The following is a 23,329-nucleotide window of genomic DNA, read 5'->3' as shown; positions in this document are numbered from 1 at the left end:
AAAGAATAAGACACAAAACCAGTTCACCCCACTATCCCAAAAGCAATGGATTTATACTAGGGGAGCTGCGACCACTACCTTTGCACCCCCCCAAGGATTTAACCAAACCAACTTTTTTGGGTTCCTTAGATGACCCCAAAACACAATCAGGATGTTCCCAAAAATAGGAACTGGCCTAAAGCCAGTTATCCAAGATGGTGTCCAAGATGGCCACCAAAGTAGGGTTTTTCACTAAAACACCTTTAAACAACATATAAACAACTTAAATATCAAAGAAATCCAATGGGAAGACCATTGCAGGTCACAGCAAACTCATTTGTGCCTAAATTCATTCATGGGTTTAAGATTCAAAATGGCGTCCAAAATGGCCACCAATAGACTTTTATCATTGAATCTCAGAAATATTTAAGTTGTTTATAGGTGTTTTAGTGAAAACCCTATTTTAGCCACCATCCTGGATAACTGGCTTGAGGCCAGTTTTTATTTTTGGAAACATCCTGATTGTGTTTTGGAGTCATCTAAGGAACCTAAAAAAGTTGGTTTGGTTTAGTGCGGGGGGGGGGGGGGGGTACAAAGGTAGTGGTCGTAGCTCCCCTAATGTTATTGAAAGACGTGTGACACACCAAATCCATCATGAAGAAAACACGGCAAAACAAACGTGACCTCACAGCCCAGTCTCACATTTTTTTTTTGTGCTCCCGTCACGAAATGAGTCAAATTTTCGTGACGGGTTTTTTTTTTAAATCTCACTATTAATAACCCTACTCCTACCCCCAACCCTAACCATAACCACCCCAACCCCCCGCTTCACTTTTAATTTTGTGCAGCCATCACGGAATGAATTAGAATGAATTTGTGCTGCTGTGACAAAAATGGGGCACTTATTGTCACAATATCACGAACCAACAGATTAATGTATATTTCGTGCTGCTGAATCACGACTTGCCGCGAGGCTGGGTTGGACCTCCACATGGCTTTACTGCAAGTCAGAGCAACTCCTATTAGATTAGATAGCGCTTTATTGATCCCTTGGGAAGACTCCCTCAGGGTAATTGGGGTTCCAGCAGCATTGTATAGCAGCACACAGGGTAAGAAGCACACAGAGCATCAAAAGTGAAAGTAAAAAAGAAAAACAGTTTGCAAATATAAATACCAGACATACTGATCAATACTGGTTTACTGGTTACTACTGTTCCTCTCCTTCCCGTCCTCTGTCTTCCTGTTACTCCTCCTTCCCTCGAGTGAGGAATCTGATGGTCTGAGGGACAAAGGTGTTTTTCACTCTGTTGGTCCTGCACTTGGGAAGGAGCAGTCTGTGGCTGAAGAGGCTCCTCTGGTTGCTGATGACGGTGTGCAGAGGGTGACTGGCATCATCCAGAATGTCCAGCAGTTTGTCCAGTGTTCTCTTCTCTGCCACCCTCACCAGAGAACTCAGCTTCATGCCAACCACAGAGCCAGCCGTGGTTGGCATATTGACAGCAAACTGCCTTCACCTGCAGAACTGGTCTGTGATCAGCCCGTCACCTCCCTCCACTCCACCCTGTACAGCACATGACAAGAGAGAGGGACATGGCACCCAGCAGTCACCCTGTAACAGTGCAACGAGCCACACTGTTCAACCACCACATGGAGACAACATCAGGCGTTGCAAGAGTCACCTCCGCGGACCGTACAAGCTACAAATGCAACAGACTGTGAAGAGAATCCGGTTTGCAGAGCCACAACCACCGGGGAAGGTCAGGAGGGTCACAGTGACGAAACAGACTGCACCATCCTGTGGAAGTGACAGTAACACAGCAGATACCAAAAGATTTGGAAGGACTGCAGTTAAACCAGGTTGACAGAGAGAGAGCGAGAGAGACAGGTCAAAGGACAAAATGCACAGTTACTTTGCCCATCTGCTACACTATTAAAGCAAAATTTAAAAAAACTTAATTTCTTCAGTTTATAATTTGTTTCATTGTTGTCTGAATTATATTTGCTGTTTTAAATCTTATTTCTAATTAACATCTTATATTAACTGTTTTTATCCTGTTGTACTGTGTAAAGCACTTTTTTTCTGCTTCAAGCACAATACAAGTAAATGTATTATTATTATTAAATTAAATAAATTTACAGTTTATTCTATCAGTTGTTATTCATATTGAATGAATTTTAAGTTTATTCTGCCAGTTTTATTATTATAATGAAATACATTTTGAGTTTATTCTACCAGTTTACACCTGTAATATTATACTTGTGATTAAATACTCAATAAATAAATAAAAAATAAATTACACACACACTGACTTGAGCAGTGATTTTCTCCCATGTCATTTCTCATTTTTTGAGTCTGCAACTGTGTTGCTTGTTTTTACCTCAAAAAATAGGCTCACACTCGCCATACAATCGCACGAGGATTTCCAATTCCAGAGGTGTGAAATATTTTCCTTGAACTTGACCTTTAAGCAAACAAGTCCAAAATTAAATCAGATCTTGATGTCAATTCAAGTAATATCCCCACATTTACTCCATCAAGGCTTCTTGCTTATTAAGATATACAAAAAAGGTGTTTTACATACCATGTTTTCCTTAACTTTGACCAAACTACTTTAACCAAATTACTCCAAAATTGAATCACTTCTACATGTTAACAGAAGTAATATTCCCACCAATTTTGATCCATATAGGCTTCTTGGCTGTTAAGATATGGAGAGAAAAAGGGGGGTGGGTGTTTTTCAGATCAGTTTTACTTGAGCTTGACTACTCCAAAATTAAATCATACCTTGATATTGATTTGAGTAATATTCCCACCAAGTTTGATCTACCTTAAGCTTCTCGCTTGTTGAGTTATACTAAATAAATAAATAAATAAAAATCAGACCATGTTTTTCTTGACGAAATTCCTCCAAAATCTAATCACCTCTAGATGTCTACCCAAGTAATATTCTCATGACGTTTAAAGGAAAACTGTCCAGCCATTTTTTTTATATATCTTTCCATAAACACCCCTAACACTTGTTAAGAATAAATACATTAAATAAGAAACCGGTTTATGCAGAGAGCTGCCCTTGCCATGGACAAAAACAGCCCATCAAACCATACATTTCCTTTTATCTAGAGATTTTGCATATTTTTGCATCATCCAAAATGTTTTGAAGTCCATCAAATGCAGGAAATGCTTCAAACGTCAGTCACGTGGTCTTTCAAGAATGAGACAAGCTTCGGTTCATTGCCCGCCATCTTTCTTTACAGCAAGTTAGCCGGACAAAATAATAACTGGTGTCGCATGGAAATTTCTGTAAACTTCGACCATTTTAGTCGTCCAGTTTAACCAAGCAGTGTGAATAACGACTTTAACACCGTACAGCAGGAACCGAATTGCAGGTACACCGCGCCTATCGGCCATTAAACGCACAAATTTGTGAGGAGCGCTCGGGTTGAGTTGGTCAACATGGGCCGCTCTCGGAGCCGCAGCTCGTCCCGGTCAAAACACTCAAAAAGCAGTAAGCACAGCAAGAAACGCAGCCGGTCATGTTCCAGAGACAGGGAGAGATCCAAGAAGCGGTCCAAGTCCAGAGAGTCGAAAAGGAGCCGGCGCAGAGAGTCTCGGTCCCGGTCGCGGTCCACTACAGGCCGCAGAGAGCGACCTGCTTCCCCGCCGGAGCGAATCGACATTTTCGGCAGGACACTGAGCAAAAGGAACGCCCTGGACGAGAAGCAGAGGAAAGAGGAGGAGGAACGGAAAGCAGAGATGGAAAGACAACGGAAGATGTGAGTGTAGTTTGACCGATGCTCTACTACAATAATATTATAGAAGGATTCACCTCCAGGTGCTAACGTGCTAAAGCTAACATGCTTGGCTATGTGGCTGCTATCAAACTAATGCTAACAAAAGCATGCTAACGTCAACAGGCTGTGGGGCCCTGTGGGAACTCAGTACACGTAGTGCATGTACGACTGTGACTAGATGCTCCTGGACCAGATCTAGACTCCAAACGAGTTTGGGATAGTTATATAAAATTGGAAACCGAGATCATGAACTTATATAAAAGCAGCCTTTCACTTAAGTAATAATAACATTGAGCAACTGTAAGCATTCACTTGTCAACCAAATTAGGTCAAAAATGCAATTTAAAAATTGGTGCATTTCGGTTTAGTCTTGAAATCACCCAGGTTCGAAATGGTGATCTATTCAGTCAGGTTGTGACTTATTTTATAGATTGGCCTAACTAATTTCAACTAATTCTGTTTTTAATTTAGTTATTCTCTTAAGTTGGCACACCTTTTAAAAAACAACAAAATCAAAGCAGCGCAAAATAATCATTGAAAATCTTAACATTTACCATCATGTCTTTCGGTTGCCCCCGTTTTATACAAGGTCGCTACAGAGGATCCGTGTCGGGATTTTGCACAAGTTTTATGCCGGTTGCCCTTATACCTGGAGAAACACACACACAGGCCTTGGACTTCATCTTGCAACTAATGAGGACCTACTCTGGTTAGCTTCTGAGTTCTGATGGGACTGTGAACATACCGAGCAGACCAACTGCACAACACTGACGATCATTCATTAATTTTCGATGCCCGCGTACGCCAATCAAGTGTCACGAGGGGGGCTGGAGCCTATCCCAGCACTCATAGGGTGAGAGGTGGGGTACACCATGGACATGATTCATTCACATGTATACCTATGGTCAGTTTTAAAGTTTTCAATTCACTTAACTTGCATGTCTTTGGAAGTTGGTGGAAGCTGGAGCACCCGGAGGGAAGCCATGCGAATACACTGAAAGGACTGGAAGGGAAGCAAACCCAGGCGGTTCTTGCTGTGAGACAACAGGGCTAACCATGAAGCCACCGTTCCACCTGCATTGACTGCCATGAAATTAAAAAACAAAATATGGCATTAATGTATAGTACTGTGATGCTTATATTCATGGTTAATTAATGTTCGGTTAAATTTCAGTCAGAGTTCAGTTCTGATTCATTTCAGGTTCTATTCCAGTTTTATTCCAATTCAGCTGGAAAACAAAGGGGGGATAGAAAAAATGTGTGTGTCGAGTAATCCAGGAGGTGTTTCCGCGATGCGCATTTCAAGGCTTTTATAATTTCAGACTAGTGCCACCATAAATGGCGTTGCAAATTCTTGTGGCCTGGCTGTACCACGTGACTGGTTTGGGGACTGGTTCCGATCTTGGTGCCAGGTTTTGACAGCAACATAAACCCCATAGATTCCATTCAAAATGTGTGGTTATGATCAAGGAGAGTTTTGGCTAGTTGAAAGTAAGACAGTTTACAGAGTAGGACGACAGGATTGCCAAAACCCAAACATGCATCACAAATAACATGGTTGAGATACACTTTGGCCATCAAGTGGTATTGCATGCACATGAAGCCTTGAGAAATTAACTCTTTTGTGAATCAATTTGCTGTAAAGCTTCAACACTTTGTGAATCTTCATCTCGCCATCGCTAACTGTTCTTACCCCTCTTGCGGCAAGTCTACCACAGTTCACCAGTACATAGCTGGTCCTCTCATTGCAAAAGTACAGTGAATGGAATTCATGGGGTTGGCTGGTTATGTTGGATCTAGGGTCTGCGTGTGTCTGCCATAGACTGTATATACACTGGACAAACTCTGCTTGACACAACCCTAAATTATTTATAGAAGAAGAGGAAGAGACCTTTTAAAGCCAAGATATTGCTGCTTTGGGTGTTGTTCGCATTTACTCTACCTGCATGATGACCAAACCAAATTTGGATATAGGGGTGGAGCGTATACAACACCATGCATGTCCTGGGCCTGAACACTACCTCGTCTTAAGAATTTCAGAGAAGCTAAACAGGCTTACCTCAGTTGGGGTGTTTATTAAATCATATTTTTGGGAACTAAACGGTTTGCTTTGGTGTGGGCATTAGAAATTATGACTGGATTATTTCCTCAATATTTGTGGATAGATTGGGCCTACATAATCAGGCTACCGATAGGTGCTGGAAATGCTAACACCATTAGCATTAAAAGTTAAATCACATGATTTCCCTCAAGGGGAATACATTAGCACAGGCGTCTTAGGTGATCCCTGAAGACAATCATACAACAAGCCATATTATTACAGATATTTGTAATAAAATTATTAAAAAAGACACAAGGTACTCTGTCGCAGCCAGCATTCTCTGACTGCAGCAGAGCTTTCACCTCAGCAAAAACACACAAGCTGTCACTCAAAGTGGCCATGTCCCTAATTATGCATAACTGTATTGCATAAAAAATGTCTTAAGAAGTTACAGTAAAGAAAGTACCTCCTGCCCCTTTCTGTACAGTTCTAATGGGGGACATAAGGCCTATAGAGACAAAAACCATTTTCTGTACCAGGCTCTAAACATGTTAAGTTTTACTCTAAAGTTGGACCTTTTAATTTGGGCTTCAGTGGAAACTTGCACCTTTCTGGAGCAAGTGGCCAGTCAAGAAACCACAATCTTTTCTGGATTAGGATGTGCCTCATCTGGAACCATCAGAACCTACTTGCTTCGTACACATCCATACATGAACAATTGTCTTCTCATCTTCCACAGTCTCAAAAAACAGCAACGACAACAAAAAAAACCTTGACCAAAACCGTGCAATAATTTCTCTGTATAATATTCCACTCAGAGACATTTTGTTGGTGTGGGAACCACATTTGCATTACCAATGCGACTGTCCAAAGGAAAGGGGGAAAAGCAAACAAGAAAAAAACAGTCAAAATAACATAAGTATGTCAATGTGAATTTATTTTGTAATGAAGACTTTATTATGGTCTGACCAAACTTTGGCCAATTCTATTTCTGGAAAAGTAAAGCTTCATAGTCCTCATAAAGAATATTTTTTGGAAAAATAACTGATCTCAGGTCAGCATTTTTCATTTATGATGGACACATATGATTGAGTTTTTTTTTTTTTAAACACCTTTTCATTTAAGCTGCTTGCATCCATGGTGAATCAACTATAAAGAATGGAGTTCCACTTTTACTGCGAGCATCTGAGCCTGTATATTCCTTGCTTAACCATTATGATCAGATTAGTGCCAAATGAGGGCGACAAGCAATTGCCGTTTGTTGCTTGAGGGGCATTTCCGGGAACTAGCCAGCTTGTGGTTACTTGGTGTTACTATGCACAATGTTTTATGATAGATTATAAAAGACAAGGAAACCTGACAGTGCCAATATTAGCTTTTCCTGTGCACTTCAGTACTTAATGAAACCAAAGTTTGATTTCAGTGCAATTTCTTTCACAGTGACATTCCTGTATCGCTAGTTAGTATGCTAACATTGCTTTAAGAAGTTTTGTAAATAACCTCAGGTATTATCTGAGTACAAATCAGCATTTTTAGATTTAGAAGTGTTTATCTCTTTCTGTATTGCAGAAAAATGCCAAGCGTATTAGATTTATACAGAAATATAGCTGTTTCAGAACATATTACACCATCGTGACCGTCAACATCACATCTCTGGCAGAGAGCTGAAGGAAGCCCAGCCGCAACTACGGTCTGGTTTTAGAGCTGCTGCCTGTCAGCGAGAACCCAGAGGACCTTCTTCCTTTCAACCCCGGGAACTCCTTCCCGTTGGACCTGGTCTTAACCTTGCCAGTGGTGGAAGCTTCGCTGGTGGTCGTGTCACTGAACCCCAGCCAGTGTTGGTCCAGGTGCAGGAGGAGCGTGATCCACGTCCCTGTGATCCCCACCCACGTGTGTAAGGCCCGCCGCCTCTACATTGAGCAGCACTAATATAGCATGAACAGTGAGGTATTAGGTAGCACTGAAGTGACAAAGATCAAAGGGTATTTTTAACCTTTATATAACCAGGTTAGTCCCATTGAGATCAAGATTTCTTTTTTAAGGGAGACGTCGATAATTACAAAGTTTCCAATTCACCTAACCTGCATGTCTTTAAATGTGGGAGGAAACTGGAGCACCCGGAGGGAACCCACGCAAACACGAGGAGAACATGCAAACTCCACACAGAAAGGCCACAGGTGGGAATCAATCCCATGACCTTGCTGTGAGGTAACAGTGCTAACCACTAATCCACTTTGCTGCCCGATTTACACAAAATTATTTAAAACCATCAAGGCAGTGAACAGGAGGAGTAAAAGAAGCCAACAGAATACTTGGGCTTATAAAGCGGAACACCGAGAACAAATCAGTGAATGTAATGTGTCGGTTGTACAACCAGCTTGTGCCCTCCTCTTGAGTTTGCTATTTAGGCATGGCCACCTTGGATGCGGAAAGACGTTGACCTGATTTGAAAGGGTTCAGAGAAGGTTAACCAAGAAGATTCATGGAATTTATCAACTTCCATATGAAGTGCAACTAAAAAGGACTGGATTAGCACTTTGCAAGCAAGAAAGTGATGAGGTGATCAAATAGAGCCCTTTAAGATTTTAAAAAGGATAGTACAGGTAGATCCAGAACACTTCTTTAAGTTGTCAGACATTAACTGAGACAAGAGGCCACTTTATGAAACCCAATAAGGACAGATCCCACTTGGACACAACGAAGCACTTCTTTCACAGAGAGTACTTAATTTGTGTAAATGGCGTTCTAGCCCATGCAGTATGTGCAGAAACAATGGTACAATTCAAGGAGGATGATATAAACACTGTGTTCGACAGAGGGCCTGATACAGACTCTTAAGGTTTCTTGCCTCATCACTGTGAGACCTACTTTCACAGTTCAAGTGAATCTTGGATTTTGTGCGAGTGAGCAACCGACGTACATCACTCTGACATCATGCTGCCTTCGCTTGTATTGGCAGTTGATGTGACGTGTTGCTCAGCATTTCCATAAAGTAGACTTTCATCGATGTTGGCCCAGCTGAGCTGGAGTTCTAGCATCCACCTGGTGCTGTAAAATGCCCACGCTGAGTGAAAATAAATGGCAGCTCGTCGCTTTGCCTCTGTCACTTGAAGCTAATGCCACCAAGGGGGACCAAGTATCTTTTAGCATCCCATTCTCCAAAGGCCTCGACTCTGACCTGGCTCTTGTCATTCCCCTTTGTGAAGGACTTGACTGGGGGTCAACTGATAACCACTGACAGACACTGTTATCAATGACCAAACTAAAGACAGTTGCTATTGGATGTTTATGATATTGCCGGTGATGGACGTGAACATTTAGGTTTTCCTTTACTTCATACATCATCAAAGACGATTGCAATCATATGCAGTGCTTAAACAGCATATTTATTGAACAAAACTGTTTACTTAATTACACCATATCCTATATGAACACTAGAAAGAATAATTTAGGAAACATTAGTTGAGGTGTGTATAATGTAGCTCTGTCCTGGATAGGCTGGAGTGAAATACACCATTAGAGAGTAGTAATTGACATATTTCATTTTCATGACATCAAAAAACTAATGTGGCTTGTCCAAGTGATGTACCGCGCCTTGCTGTCCAAGATGGTAGACCAGCTAACACATGCTGTGGCATAGATCTGGTACAAATTAAATTGGGCAGCGACAAGGACTAAAGTGGAATGCAAACTCGTCATGAGGAGGGGGGCATGTTGCAGTAATACCAGCAACGTGAATGCACATCCAGAGCTAAATATGTAGTTAGCTAAAAACCTTTAGCATCAGCAAACTGAGATGCTGGATGGAACAGTTAATAAATCATTTGGGGTCGTTCAGAGAAAGCAAAATGCATAAGGAAAAAAAAATTCCACAAAGAATTTTTTTCCCCATGTAGTTTTGTGGAAAACTGCAATAAGGCTTCAGGTGACTGTTGGGTTTAACAACATCCCACAGTGAGTACCACCTCATAGCTTTGATTTTCATTCTTCTCCCTACCCTCCCCTTTCCCCCCAGGAATGAGAATTCCATGTGCCAGTTAATATAGGGTTTGCGGTGCTGAATAAGGTTCATTTTTAATGGTTGACGTAATTACGTTTCAACCATTGGGCAAAACTGTAACAGTCTACCACAGCGTCTTCTCATTGACCCTCATTACAGCAGGACACCAGTCATACAAGTTGTGGTATATGCCGATCAGAGCAGAAGTGTCACAACTGTACTTTAGTTCCACAACTATGTGATGTTGATCTTCAACAGAGTAGTGCAACAATTCATCAGAATCAACACTGGTGTCCTTTGTGGCCTTCTGACCCAGGGCTCTATGCTCATCTTCAGAGGTCACTTGCTGTGCTGGGCAGTTTATGATCAAATCTACTTGCCACATGGCAAGTAAAGTAATTTAACCAAATAGTCTATGTATGACATGTTACTTATGTATTTATCTTACACGTTTGCTTGCAAGTGGGTACTTTGAGGAATCTTAATATACTCTGCAGTGATGGAAAAGCTAACAACTTTGTTTATCCCAAGGTTCTGCAAATTTAACCAGTAAAATATGTCCACTTATTAATTATTGGCTTATTTATTCTTCATACAGGTGAAGCAGGGTACCTTTGCTAGTTGGTTTATGTGTTTACACAAACAAAAGGAAAATTATTAAGAATGTTCATAGATTGTGCAAATACAACAAATCTGACTTAAATACCCCACACCTAAAGTTGCTTTGTGGGGAAATGACAAAAACATGCTATACCAGCCAGTGATTTATTAAAGAAGAAAATGATTTTACTTGTTTATCTAATCAGTTCCATCCCTTACATCCAGTAACCCCCCCCCTCATTCTTTTCGCCATCTTTTCTCTGTCCAGCCGCCAGCAGGAGATTGAAGAGAAGCTGATCGAAGAGGAAACGGCACGGCGCGTGGAAGAGCTGGTGGCCAAACGAGTGGAGGAGGAACTGGAGAAACGCAAGGACGAGATAGAACGGGAGGTGTTGCGGCGTGTGGAGGAGGCAAAGCGCATCATGGAGCGGCAGCTGCTGGAGGAGCTGGAGAGGCAGCGGCAGGCTGAGTTGGCTGCACAGAAGGCCAGAGAGGTAACGCTCGGTCGTTTGGAATGCAGCCCCTCTTTTTGCTCCAAATCCCCCCCTTGCCCCGCCCCCACCCACTTGCCCTGTAGCCACCAGTTCAGAGTGGCATTCTTCTTTGGGTCATGGTGATAGTGGAGGGGCTAACCCCCACCCCTTATCACAGAAAATAACCCAACTATGATAGAAGTTTCACTGCAGGCAGCTTTGAGCCTAGAAATTCCTGTCCTGCTTGCAAGTAATTCAGCAGGACCAAATTAATATTATAATTTGTATGAGACAAAGTGTGTTCTGTATTATAATGCATTCATATCTTGCAAGTTTGTGTTTTGCTCTTGGAGAGCATATTATGTGTTCTTGGTAGTTCTAATATCAAATGTGTTTTTGCTCTGAGAAATAATCAACATGTCAGTCAACATCAAATCAACATTACAAAATGTGACATCATCATATACCTATAAATGATACGCCGATATGATTGGATAAAACACTAAAGAATAAATAGCAATACACCCTTGTGATATTTTTCGCGGACCGGTAATATTTTTCATACCACCCGAGTAAGTGAATGTCGCTTTGGTAATCAGCCAATCCATACATATGTTGTGACGTCACAGCACGTGCGATCCTAGATATTGTCAATGTGTAATTTAATACAGTGGTCCCTTCCTATATCGCGGTTCACCTTTCGTGGCCTCGCAGTTTCGCAGATTTTTTTAACGCAATTTTGCATGCTTTTTTTTATTTATTTATTTATTTTATTTTTTTACAGCGCATTGTGTTCTGCGTCCTTATCAGGCATCACCGCGATTGCTCTCACTGCCTCCGATGCGCTTACCGAGTCTGCGGGCTCGGTCAGCGCCGCAGCGGGCCACTCACACTGCACCCCTGTCTGCTGTGCTGGGCTGCATCCAACTCCAGCAACAGGTCCAGAGACTACGCTCGCTGTTTTGATGTGCAGCGCCCGCTGCATGGTCTCGGTAACCGCAGCCGCAGAGCTCCGTGGCCATGACTTGGATTCTTTGCGTGTCCCGCATCCGTACCCCCCAGAGGCAGTGAGCGAAGGGAGAGTATGCGCATTGTGTTCTGCTTGCATTTATCATTTATAGGTATATGATAAAATCGTTATCAAGTTGTTCACCAAATTAATATGGCTTTATACACCCTGAAGAAAACCATACACCCTGGGGCCTCAGGGTGTATGGTTTTCTTCAGGGTGTAAAAAGCCATATTCATTGGTGAACAACTGGATAAGTGATAATATCAGACTATTTTCAGACTTGCAGAGGAGTAAAATTCTCAAACTTCAGCTAAAGCTGAATGAATTGCTTATTTTGAGGACTCTAGAAATGTCATTAATGGAAAATTTTACTTTTTTCTGTGCGTAGGTTGTTTATAGTCAATCATACTACTGAATAATTTCAAATTTACTGCCACCCACATCCAGGTTTGGCATGAACCATGCTGGAAATAAAACTGTATTTTATGTTCAAAAGGTTTTATGGTTTAATAAATCTAAATTTTATTTTAGCATCTGGGTAATTAGGCTTTTGACTGTGATGGAGTTAGATTTTTTTTTTAATCATTCTTCCTGATTTAGTTTTATATTTGTAAACATTTTTACATGTATTAAATGGCAAATAGTTCTTCCAGTAAATGGCTAGTTTGAAATTCCTTACTCAGCTAGCTTAAAGGCCCCACACTCTATTGTTAAAGACTTTTGTATAGAGTTCTTTCCCTCTTTTTCTGTCACACAAGGCTGGACAGGGTAGTTTGGTGATCACATTTTCTGTCATTGCAGCTGTTATATGAAGCTAATCATTGCATAGATGTTTTAACTTCACAACTGCAACATCAAATTATTTAGGACAATCCCCAATAAACACACAGTATCAGAACAGACTTATTTGCATCACAAGCAGTATGGAGACAATTTTATGTTAATGAGCCAAGTTGTCTGGCAAGGCACACCATTGCAGTGGCCAGCCTAAGCTAGGTGGTACACCAGTGTCATGGTCTTCACCTGTGTGATAGTGCAGCATGATATGGATTGTGCAACACCGTGAGGAATCAATTTTCCCCCTACAGTAGTGCAGAACCGCTGTCACGAACATAAACTAATGCTGAAAAAATACCAAATATCCATTAATTTGGAAAGCTGTTATCATTTGGTTACAGCTCTGATCAGCACTGCAGCGCTGAAGCTCTGATCAAAGTCAGAGACGGAGATGGTCTGGGTGACAGTTAAGCTGTCTCTCTCATGGTCACAGGCTACATTTTTGGATTTTCTCATTAGTGCAACAGCTTTAGAATGGAGAGACCTAAAGTCATCAGACGTACAGGAAAATGTATCAGGGCAAGACCTCAAGGTCGTTTGAAAATGGATGACCTTGACTTTGAGGTGCGAACACCACAGGAAATCTGTCACCCAGGGATTTCACTTCCATGAAGGCTGAGGGGTAGCACTGACAGCTGCCAATATTTTCTCATAGATGTAACTGGTTATAAAGTCATTTTCGCATGAAGGTACAATTTAATGGTTAGACTGTGATTCTGTTGTATGAAGCACCGGACCTTTGTGCTGAATGCTCACTTGTTTAGGCCTTAACATTCAACACAGCCACAGACTTGTTAAATGTAAAACTGTAAAAATCTTTGATTCATGATGTTTTTCATCCAGAATTTCTCTTGATAAAATAATTCTCAGAGATTGTACAGTGCAAAACCAGTATTACAGACGTATAATACTGTCGCCATCCAAAATGTGACACATACTGTAATATTAATTTTTGGTGATATCGTCATCCCCTAGGTTAAGCTTGGGCTGAAAGATGAATCATCTCAGAATCAAAATCTTGACTTTTAAATAATGTACTTTTGAAATCCCCAGCGGTACAGTATTAATTAGTCCCTAAATAGTATTAGTTCACTGTCTTTTGAGGCAATGCTCTGCATCTCTGTTTCTCTCTTCAAAAATTGTTTGAGAACTAGTAGTGCCGCTCTTCCAGAATAGTTTTTAGTGACTGTAAAGGAGGAGATCTGTATTCTCTTTTTAAATGAGCAGCAGAATGATCACTCTTCTCCATAAACAATATTCATGGATCTCTACGTCTGCAACTTGCTGAATGACTGACAGCTGCACAGATTACAGCCTCACGTCTGCCGAGTCTTGCAGATAGCAAAGTTTTAAGATTACTTTGCTAAAATTCTGAAACATAATCGCAGCAGTTGGTGCTGTAATGCAGCTGAAGTACAGGGCGACTGTCCAGGTTCGTGCTCCCGGAAAGAATTACATTCTAAGATAAAACGTCACAGTAATTTGTCTTAAGTACCATGCAAACATATTAATAATGAAAATGTAGTCTTTGAAAGTCATATCTGAGAAGTTGAGTACAACCAGGTGCTTACTGGTCAATTAGTGTGAAAAATTCCATAATTCTGACATTTTTGCTGGATTATTTTATTTGTTTCCACATGAAAGGAGGTTTATGATTATGAAATTAAACTAGCACATCAATATAGCCTGTATTTATTTTTAATCACAAGCTTTCTTACAAAAGTTTACGGTTTACTGCCAGATCAGAGAAATGAAACGAGTCAAGTAAATCAGAAAGTATTCACATTTAAGAAGCTGAAATCAGAATTTAATGACTCAGAATGTCTAAACTATTGGCTAAATAGTTATTCATGCAGCAAAATGCTTGTTGCGGCTCTAGTGGCAAAATGGATTAAAATGTTCTCCTAAATTTGTTCATACTGTGTTACAGTGACTAGTCTCTTAGCTGATCTTTAAATTAAGCAGCAGGATTCAGTAATTGTCCTGTTAATGGGATTTTAAAAGGAACATTCTCACTTTCCCTTAGGAACTAGTCACCCATTTGTTACTTACAGAGTAGATTAGACAGATATCTGCGTATAATAATAAAAAGTGTGATTTGTTTCCATCACAGTAGTAATTTGTAGTGAGTGAGGGGTGTCACTAAAGCCTAGTGACCCTGTTTTCTGTTGGAAGCAGTGGCTCAGTACTAACGAGATGACGCATACCGCCGCCACATTTTACCGAGCAGGGCGCGTTCAGACGTCAACCTTTCTGCTTCACGCTCTGTCACTACAAATCTGCACTTTTCAAACTCGGCCCCTCTGTCCAAGTCATTGTTTACAAATGGAACTGGAAGGATTAGTGAGGCTGATCATTTCGCCCACAGGTCACAGGACGTCAGCCTTTAAGTGTTTTAAGCTTCAGTTGGATTCCGCGGAATCACCGATGCATAATTCAGTCCTCACTCTAATAGCTCCTGAAACCCCAAGGAGCAACATCTCATCTCTTGTTCTGACATTTTGAGTTAACTTTTAAAAATCTGTGTCTAATCACACTTGTGTTAATTCAGACGGTTTGTCCTGCACAGGTTTTCTTTCCATCCCCATCCCTTCTGTCCTTAACAATCCTTGTTTTGACAACCTTCTATTAGACGGAATCTGCTCCGGGATACATAACGGCGGACTGCTACATTTCCTGTCATCAAGGTTAACAATTTCTGGTCTAACCTTCATATCTTTTAGCACTGATTTTTACTTCTATATCGATATATTTTTGCAATTAAAACCACTTTTTTCCCCCACAAAGAAAACAAATGTACTGTTATTTACTCATGACTTGCTTCTCCTATAGGGCTGCTGCTATTTAATTTCTTATTATTATTATTGTTACTGTAAATACATTTGTGTTGTTTTTATTTTGGACACACAACTCATCACCTTCCTAACTAGCACTTGACCTGAGCTGGCCTGCAGCCTTTCAGCTCAGCCGCGACTTGTCCAGTACTGTAAGTGTCCCGTGGTCCGGTCCTCCTCGAACACACCGACACCACATTGTACTGTACTCTCCTTCACTCTGCTCTCATCCCAGCGGTAAAGTACAGAGAGGAGGGAAAAATGAAAGCAAGCTGGGCGCTGCAGGTGCAGGCTAAGCATTACAGAGCTCAGACTTATAAAGAGGAGTGACGCAGGCACGGTATGGCAGAGTGCCCCATACCTGCCCATCTACCCCAGGAGCGCTTCTCTGTCTCAGCAGGGGCCGCACAGTCCGGACGTGACAGTAAATACGCAACCGTTTAATGCCGAATGCATTCACCAGTTGTGTAGGTACACAGGCAAGGAAAAAGCGTAGGTATACATGAATTGGTGAGCCAAAACTATTCCCTCTTATTTGTATCTTTTTTTTTTTCTCCCTCTTGCTTAAAGTGATGTTAAGACAAGCAGTTGTCTTTTCTTCTGGAATGTTTTGTCTGTCACTTCTATTTTTGAGTGTGATGAGTGGATTCCCTCTTTATGAAGTTCTGCCTAAATTTTAACGTCTTCCATAACAATGCAGTGTTTGCCCTAGGTGTGGCTTAGCCCTTAATTCTTAGGAGGGTTTTTAACACCAGTAGAGGAAGGAAAATAAAAAAAATAAACATTAGTGGGTTCATGCTCCCCATCCCCCCCCCTCCCCACCCTGGCATTTTTCTTGATTGGTGGCCCCATTATGCATTAAACAAAAAATATATATTCAGGCTGACTGCAGAGAATGCCAAAGTGTGGTCATGTGTGAGAGAGGCTAAACAAACTTATCTGTGGTGTAATCAGTTTAGTGTGCGTGTGCTGGTGTGCCAGTGGTGACTGTGCGACAATTAGAGGGTAAGTGTGTGCATCTAAAATGCTGTGGCAGTAGCCTGTTCGTGCGCTAACATGTCACCGTGTCGCCCATTTAGGAGGAAGAAAAATCTAAACGGGAGGAGCTGGAGAAAATCCTGGAGGAGAATAACCGCAAGATCGCCGAAGCCCAGGCCAAACTGGTACGCCCTGCTCTGCACCCTCAGACGCACAGCCAAAAAAAAAAAAAAAAAGTGAAGCTGCTGCTGCAGACGTCAGTGATGGCATTTTGTTTGCTTCTATTTAGGTGCGTTTATTTTATTTGCGGTCATTATCATACCCTCAGTCATAGCAGGACTGCAGATCGCCACGGTCACAAGCGCACACAGTAATGAGCACTTTTTGTCTTTGTTCATCCAACGCTGACATTCTGCCCAAAGCTCTGCGTGTTTGCGTAACCTGAATCCACAAGTATTGGGTGGCATTTTTAATGTACCATGTTTGTAGTCTACAAAATAACTTTGGTGGTGGAGTCATGCTGTGCCTCCGTCGCATGTAGTAATGCGTCACACCGCTCGTAACTACACAAATGAAGCTCGACTCATCCGACGCTGAAATGCAGGCAAGTACAGCTGAAATGATTCCTCAAGGAACTCGAGCAATAAATATGCCGAAGGCAAGTATTCCGCCTTGTGGAATCGTTTGATCAAGGAACTGTAATGAAGCACTGCACTTAAAATACAGGCTGCCGTACCAGGAGATGTGTGTTAGTTCAGTCGTGGTCGTGCTGCCAAATGGAAGGCAGCGGTTTGAAGAAGACGTCTTATTGGTCATGTAGCATAATGTGTCAATAAGCTGTCATTGACATGTTAAAACACAGTTTGATAATAACTGCATTTGTGCCATTAGCAGCTGCTGTTAGCCGCCTACTAACGAGCCATAGTGCGTGTTTTATTCATTCTTTTGCAAAAAATGTTTGAACGTGAACAGTCTTAGTTTCCTATGACAGGAGATTGGACTTGAGATAAGAGTATGCACGTTCAGCGATAACCTTGGGGTGTTTACATGTAAATTTGGGAAACATTTTGGAATGAAAGCACTTTTTGAATGTACCCCCACTTTTGAAGCGCTAACAATGTTTGGAGAAGGTAATATTCAGGGGGTGAAGTGCTGCTCATTTGGACTCAGTGCAGGAGGTTGACTTTGCTGTTGCAGAACATTTTTTGCCCTAAATTCTTGAACTGCTGTTGCAGTGTTCTGTGGGTCATTGTCCACCTGCATTCTGAAGCACAGTCACGTCAGCAGTATTGCAGTTGGCATCCACACAATTTCACACTGTAGTACAAGCTCCACCTTGAGTCCCAGATGAAATATTATTGCTTCAGAAAACGGTCTGTTTCCTTTTCTGTTTTCGCAGTCGTTCTCAATCAGAGGATGTTCCTGAAACCTACAGGCTTTCTGGCAGGGGTGTACATCTTTACCTCATAACACAACGCGCATCTCCATACACAGGCTCTGATATCATTCAGAAACAACTAAAAACTACTTGATGCAATATGATAGAAGTCTTTGTTTTATGTCGACATGTTTCATAATAAACTAGAAACACTCAGAGTGCAAACCTCCGCCAAGGCCATGGGGTCACTGATGCCATAACATCTACACGCCGTGGAATCATTGAACCTAAAAAAGTCTAACAGTGATGTTTGCTCAGTAGTAAAAAAAAAAAAAGTTTCATCTGCTGTGACTGCATAGCATGTATCCTTAGCGCTTGGCATCACAGTTTATTGCAACTTGCACCTTTCCCAGAAGCTACTGTCATCTGAGCACTGATACTGATATTGCATGTGCTTATAGACAATTAAATTTATTATTCAACTAAACTGCAAATATATGAATTTTTTAACATTTATGAAACACTTCTCTAAACAAGGCCATAGGGTCACTGACCCTAAAGAGATTCCCTCCTTGGCACAGTGATCTATTCAACAATTCATTGTTACAACCAAAACTATGATACATACACTTTTCTTTCCTTTATATTTGACGTCCTTGACCATGAAAACATACCACTAGACCTTGGAATCACTTATGTCTTTATTAGTTCAAAAGTTATTGTATAAAAACAATTTTTCGGTAATGGCGGTTTTCTTCTGGATCTAGCTCATTTGAAGCTACATCAAATCTGATGACACCTTACTGAATCAGTACAGATTGAGCTACAATTTGGTGTTAGTTGTGCATCTCTAGCTTCATTTGTCACCTCACACTGACACATTTTCTATTTTCCCTATATTTTTGCGTATTCTGGATCACCAGATCCGGAATCCGGATCCGATCATCGCCAAACTTTGTTGTTTGATAGAACATTTGACTATGTTACAGCCTAATTTTTTTCAAGCCTTTCTGCCTTGTTTTTGTGGAGTTAGAAACTAGAATGTCAAAATTCCCCCTATCCCGCAATGGTGAAGAATCCTTTAAAAAAATTCCTGGACTGGATCACCACTAAAATTTAATCACTTGTTCCTCTTGTCATTTCCAACCACTCCACAAAATTTCATCAAATCCGTTGAAAGCTTTTTGAGTTATCCTGCTGACAGACAGACAAACAAACAAACGCGACCGATAACATAACCTCCTTGGCGGAGGTAATTAGAATGAGTCCAATGTGGCACTGCTTAAATTCAAATACATACAAGACCTTCAGCTTTAATCTAGTGTGCTGCAGCTGGTTGTTGCGGCCTCTGCTTGCCTTTTGTTCACAGTGGGGGCAGCACCACAGAAACCCAGAAGAAGCAGCAGCTGTCATTAGCAAAGCTGAACTTTCCTGTTCTGAACCATTATGATGGTATTAAATTATGAACACAACATAAAGAAACTGAAATGTGTACATTTACCTGTTATACCACCTTCTGCTATCGGACATGTTTTTGTTTTGTTTTTTGTTTTTTAACTCACAAAGTTAATAATCCTGTGACCAGTCTTGCAAGAGCCTCACAATGACGTTTTACCATTTATGAGTTTGAAGATGTGGAATTTTCAGCAAATTCTGCCAATTTATAATGTTAAAATCTAGCCTTCAACTGGTTCATAGTACATTTACAGGGATTCAGGTGTCTGTGCATGGATTAGGTATTGTAGTAGTAGTAATAATAATGACTGATTAATAGAGGGCTTTCCTAGGAATCAAGTCACTAAATAAAATAAACCCAATAAGAGTAAATGCTAATAATAAAGTATTCTGCAGAAATGCACAAAAATCTCACATTAAAGAGGTGAGAATTCAGACAAAATGTGTGATTTGTAGTCCAGTGTACTTGCATTTTTTCTTTAGAGGTTTTTTAACTATGGTGTGTATCTTTTCCTAACAATATGACTCTAGATACACATGGGCTATGATACAATTGAGGAATGGACAGAAATACAGTATGACAGGTTATTTTTTTTTTATTATTTTTTTTTTTTTATGCTTACATTTCTCTTGATCTGGCAAACTGTTTAGAATTTTTTGCCTCCCCTAAACTGGGTGAAGGAATTGTCTTCTAATGGTGCTGAGGAAATGACACACCTGGTCATGAAACAACTCAGGACCCAGATGTCCAATTACTTGTGGTCCCTTGAGAAAGCAGCAGCACATACAGAGAGAACCACACTTCCTTCACTGCCGATCTAATTTAGTCGTCACTCATTATGCTGGAATTTCAACTAAAAATATGCTTTCAAATCTATTATTCTGTGAATGACATAAAAAAATAGCAGCATATAAATATTTTTATGCATGTGATGAGGAGACATTGTCTACTCTTATAAAAGCAGTTGCAGCGTTGGAGGCAGCTAGTATGCAGAGTTTGTTTTGTGACGCCACGAGCAGCTCTTCAGTCACCTATCCCGCTCTGATTGGGTACCGAGGCTTCGCCTGAACACGTCACGGCCGACCTGAAGTGCTGTGGCTCAGAAACCTGTTTTCATTGGATGGTTATCAGCAGTTTGCCAGCGATAACAATCGCTGAGGTTTATTATTCCTCTTGGCTGCACAGGCTTAAATACGACTGAATTAATTTGTACATCAGTGTTTATTTGATTCAGGCTTCATTTGGCCATCTCGAGTTGAGTAAACAACTCTCCATAATAATAATAATAATTCAGTATGTTAGGGAACAAACTGCCATCAACTTATACTTGGCTGAAGGTAGATTGTCTTTTGTTCCCAACTGACCTCCCTCCCGTGCTTTCCTGTCCCCCCGACAGGCCGAGGAACAGTTGCGTATAGTGGAGGAGCAGAGAAAGATTCATGAGGAGCGCATGAAGCTGGAGCAGGACCGTCAGAGGCAGCAGAAGGAGGAGCAGAAAATCATCCTGGGCAAGGGCAAGTCCAGGCCCAAGCTCTCGTTCTCCCTCAAGGCGTCCGAGTGACACGCTGCTCCCCCTCATCCACGTGTCTTGCCCAGTCTTCTTCCCCGAACCAGCTCTCCTCCATCGTACACCCCCTCTCCTCCTCCTCCTCCTCCTCTCCAGCACGCTCGCTTCGTTTTGGAAGTGCTGATGACAGGCCACATAAAGGGTGCGCCCCAGTGCGTCGCCGTCCCGGCTCCCACGCAGACCCTTAGCGGCTGCCCTGGCCTCGGAGAGGAGGCAGCTCTGCCCGCTGCCCACCTCCTCTTCCTCCTCCTCCACCACCGCACAGAGGACTGTAGTTTGTGCCGTCTCCCCAGTTTTATTTCTGTTTTTAGGGAAGGTGAACTTTTCATGTTGAGTGCTATTTACTTGTCCCACTAGTCTTAACTAACGGTGAGCCGTGCGTCTGTGCTCCGACTTCAGCGCCACTTCTTCATGTCGAGGCTTCTGTGACTGTCCACTTCAGTGTAAAACCTCATGTGCAGCTTGGGAGTTGGCCTGTGGTTTTCCTGTTTCTTTTCTTTTTTTTTTTTTTTTGAGTGGGCCTCAGTAAATTCACTGACAGTGGTAACAAATCACAGCACACACACACACACACACACACACACTCTAAAAGCACAGCAGCATCACAGCCGTCTGACAGTGTCCTGTAACGTCACTTCACCTCACACACGTGGACTGTTTTTTTTTTTTTTTTTTTTTTTTTTTCTCTGTCTTCCACTATTGGATCTGAAGAAAATAAAGATTTGAAGTGCAGGTGAGCCTCAGACACGACTCCCATGCTGCCCGTGACTCGACCACAAACCTACAACAGGATATGTCTTTGTCCCCCCATAACGGGGCCTGTGGGTAACGGGAGGGGGTGTTTCCTGTATGATGTAATGTTATTAACCTTGCTGTGATGTGCTAACCACCCCCTCCCCCCCAGGCAAGATTGTTATGAATTTAGTTTGCAGTTTGGGGGGGGGCATTGTTTTATCAGACTCTGGCGAAGCGGGTGACGTGTACATAAAGCCGACCGTGCGGTCCGTGTGCTACCCCTCAGTTTTGTTGTAGTAGATTAAGTTGGAAAGGCGTCTCACTTGGTAAGTGTTGATTCGTAGAGGATGGACAAGTCCAGGTAAGGTGAGCAGGTGTGAGGTCAGCACAGAGGTGCGTGTGTGCGTGCGTGCGTGCATGCATGTATGTATGTATGTATGTGTGTGTTTGTGTGTGAGGCTGATGGTTGTGACTGGCTGGCTGACCTCACCAGGGTATAAATTGAGACTTTTTTTTTCCCCAATATATTTTCTTGGCCTGATTTCCCCCAACTGTTAAAGGACTGAACAATAAATCCACTGAATGCCTCCTCTGAACAGTGTGTGTGTCTTCACTGCTCTCCTGTCATCACCTGTACACCAACAGCTTTCTTGGAATGACCACATTTATTGTTTTGGATTGTACCATTCATGCCAAAATACTATAACTATTGTACTGTTATGCAGAAAACTAAGGAAGTCTCTCACACACATATGTAATAAAAGTATTTGATGCCCCTCTTATTTATTTTTATTTTGGTATGTCTACATGAAATCAGTTCCAAAAAAAAGTGAATATGTGAGCTACTATAAGTGTTCTGGCCAGTAGAATTCCACACAAACACAGCTGCAAATGATCATGTGACACTAAAATGATTATAAAACAATTACTCATACTTTAAGTTGCATTGTTAAAATAGTTTTGAGGTCTTGCGACTTATACTCTGATGTGACTTGTATACTGAAAAATCACACATAAATGGAACCCATTTTTCACATTGATTATCGATGTTGAAATTCTTCCAAATATATGAATATTTATTAGGTTTTCATACTTTTAATGCTTTGGTGTATTAAATGCACCTAAAGTTTTGGCGTCAGTCTCTTATTTATTTAACACGTGAGGCTTCGCTGTTTAATTCATTTTGTAATTTTCACTCAAAATTGATCAATATTGATGTTATTTTATTGGTCAAAATTGATGTTAAATGAGCAAAATCCTTCGAAATGCGCGTGTGATATTCCCACAAATTTATTTCCAGCACTTTTCCCGAGAAGGTAACTGCACTGATCAGTTGTGCAGTTTTTAGTCTTTTGATCATCTGTTAAATTAGACAAAATTCCACACGTGTTTAAAAGTGAATGTAAACACGCGTGAAGGGGTGAATCCGCGTGGAAGTGTCCTCATCGAACGCGAACGTGACTTTATGGAGGAAGTGACTGAGTTCACATGAAGATGTTGGATGTCCGCGTGACCGGGAGCCTTCGCGCGCATCCACGGACCCGGGCCTTGTCGCGCAGCCGCGTGCGTCCTGCGCGCGCCGCCGGCTACGGCAGAGCTCGTGACACCAGTAAATTATTCTTACGTTTTCCACCGCTTTTAAAGTTA

At 41.5% G+C, this 23,329-nt stretch overlaps 1 protein-coding gene across 2 annotated transcripts; it reads left to right on the top strand.

Annotated features, from left to right (window-relative positions):
• Positions 1–3,208: 3,208 nt before the first annotated feature.
• Positions 3,209–22,057, top strand: arglu1a (arginine and glutamate rich 1a). Of its 2 annotated transcripts, XM_034185875.1 has the most exons (5): positions 3,209–3,753; positions 7,473–7,706; positions 10,681–10,906; positions 16,648–16,731; positions 20,777–22,057. In XM_034185875.1, exons 1-5 carry the CDS (start codon positions 3,434–3,436, stop codon positions 20,939–20,941), a joined length of 1,029 nt encoding a protein of 342 aa, XP_034041766.1. In that variant the 5' UTR covers positions 3,209–3,433; the 3' UTR covers positions 20,942–22,057. The 2 variants fall into 2 exon arrangements, with proteins under 2 accessions (XP_034041766.1, XP_034041767.1); XM_034185876.1 differs by lacking the exon at positions 7,473–7,706 and having other exon boundaries at positions 3,214–3,753.
• The last annotated feature ends 1,272 nt before the right edge of the window (positions 22,058–23,329 follow it).

Source organism: Thalassophryne amazonica, chromosome 14, assembly GCF_902500255.1.
Source record: "Thalassophryne amazonica chromosome 14, fThaAma1.1, whole genome shotgun sequence".
Lineage (NCBI taxonomy): Eukaryota > Metazoa > Chordata > Actinopteri > Batrachoidiformes > Batrachoididae > Thalassophryne > Thalassophryne amazonica.
This window is presented reverse-complemented; position numbering and strand designations above follow the sequence as displayed.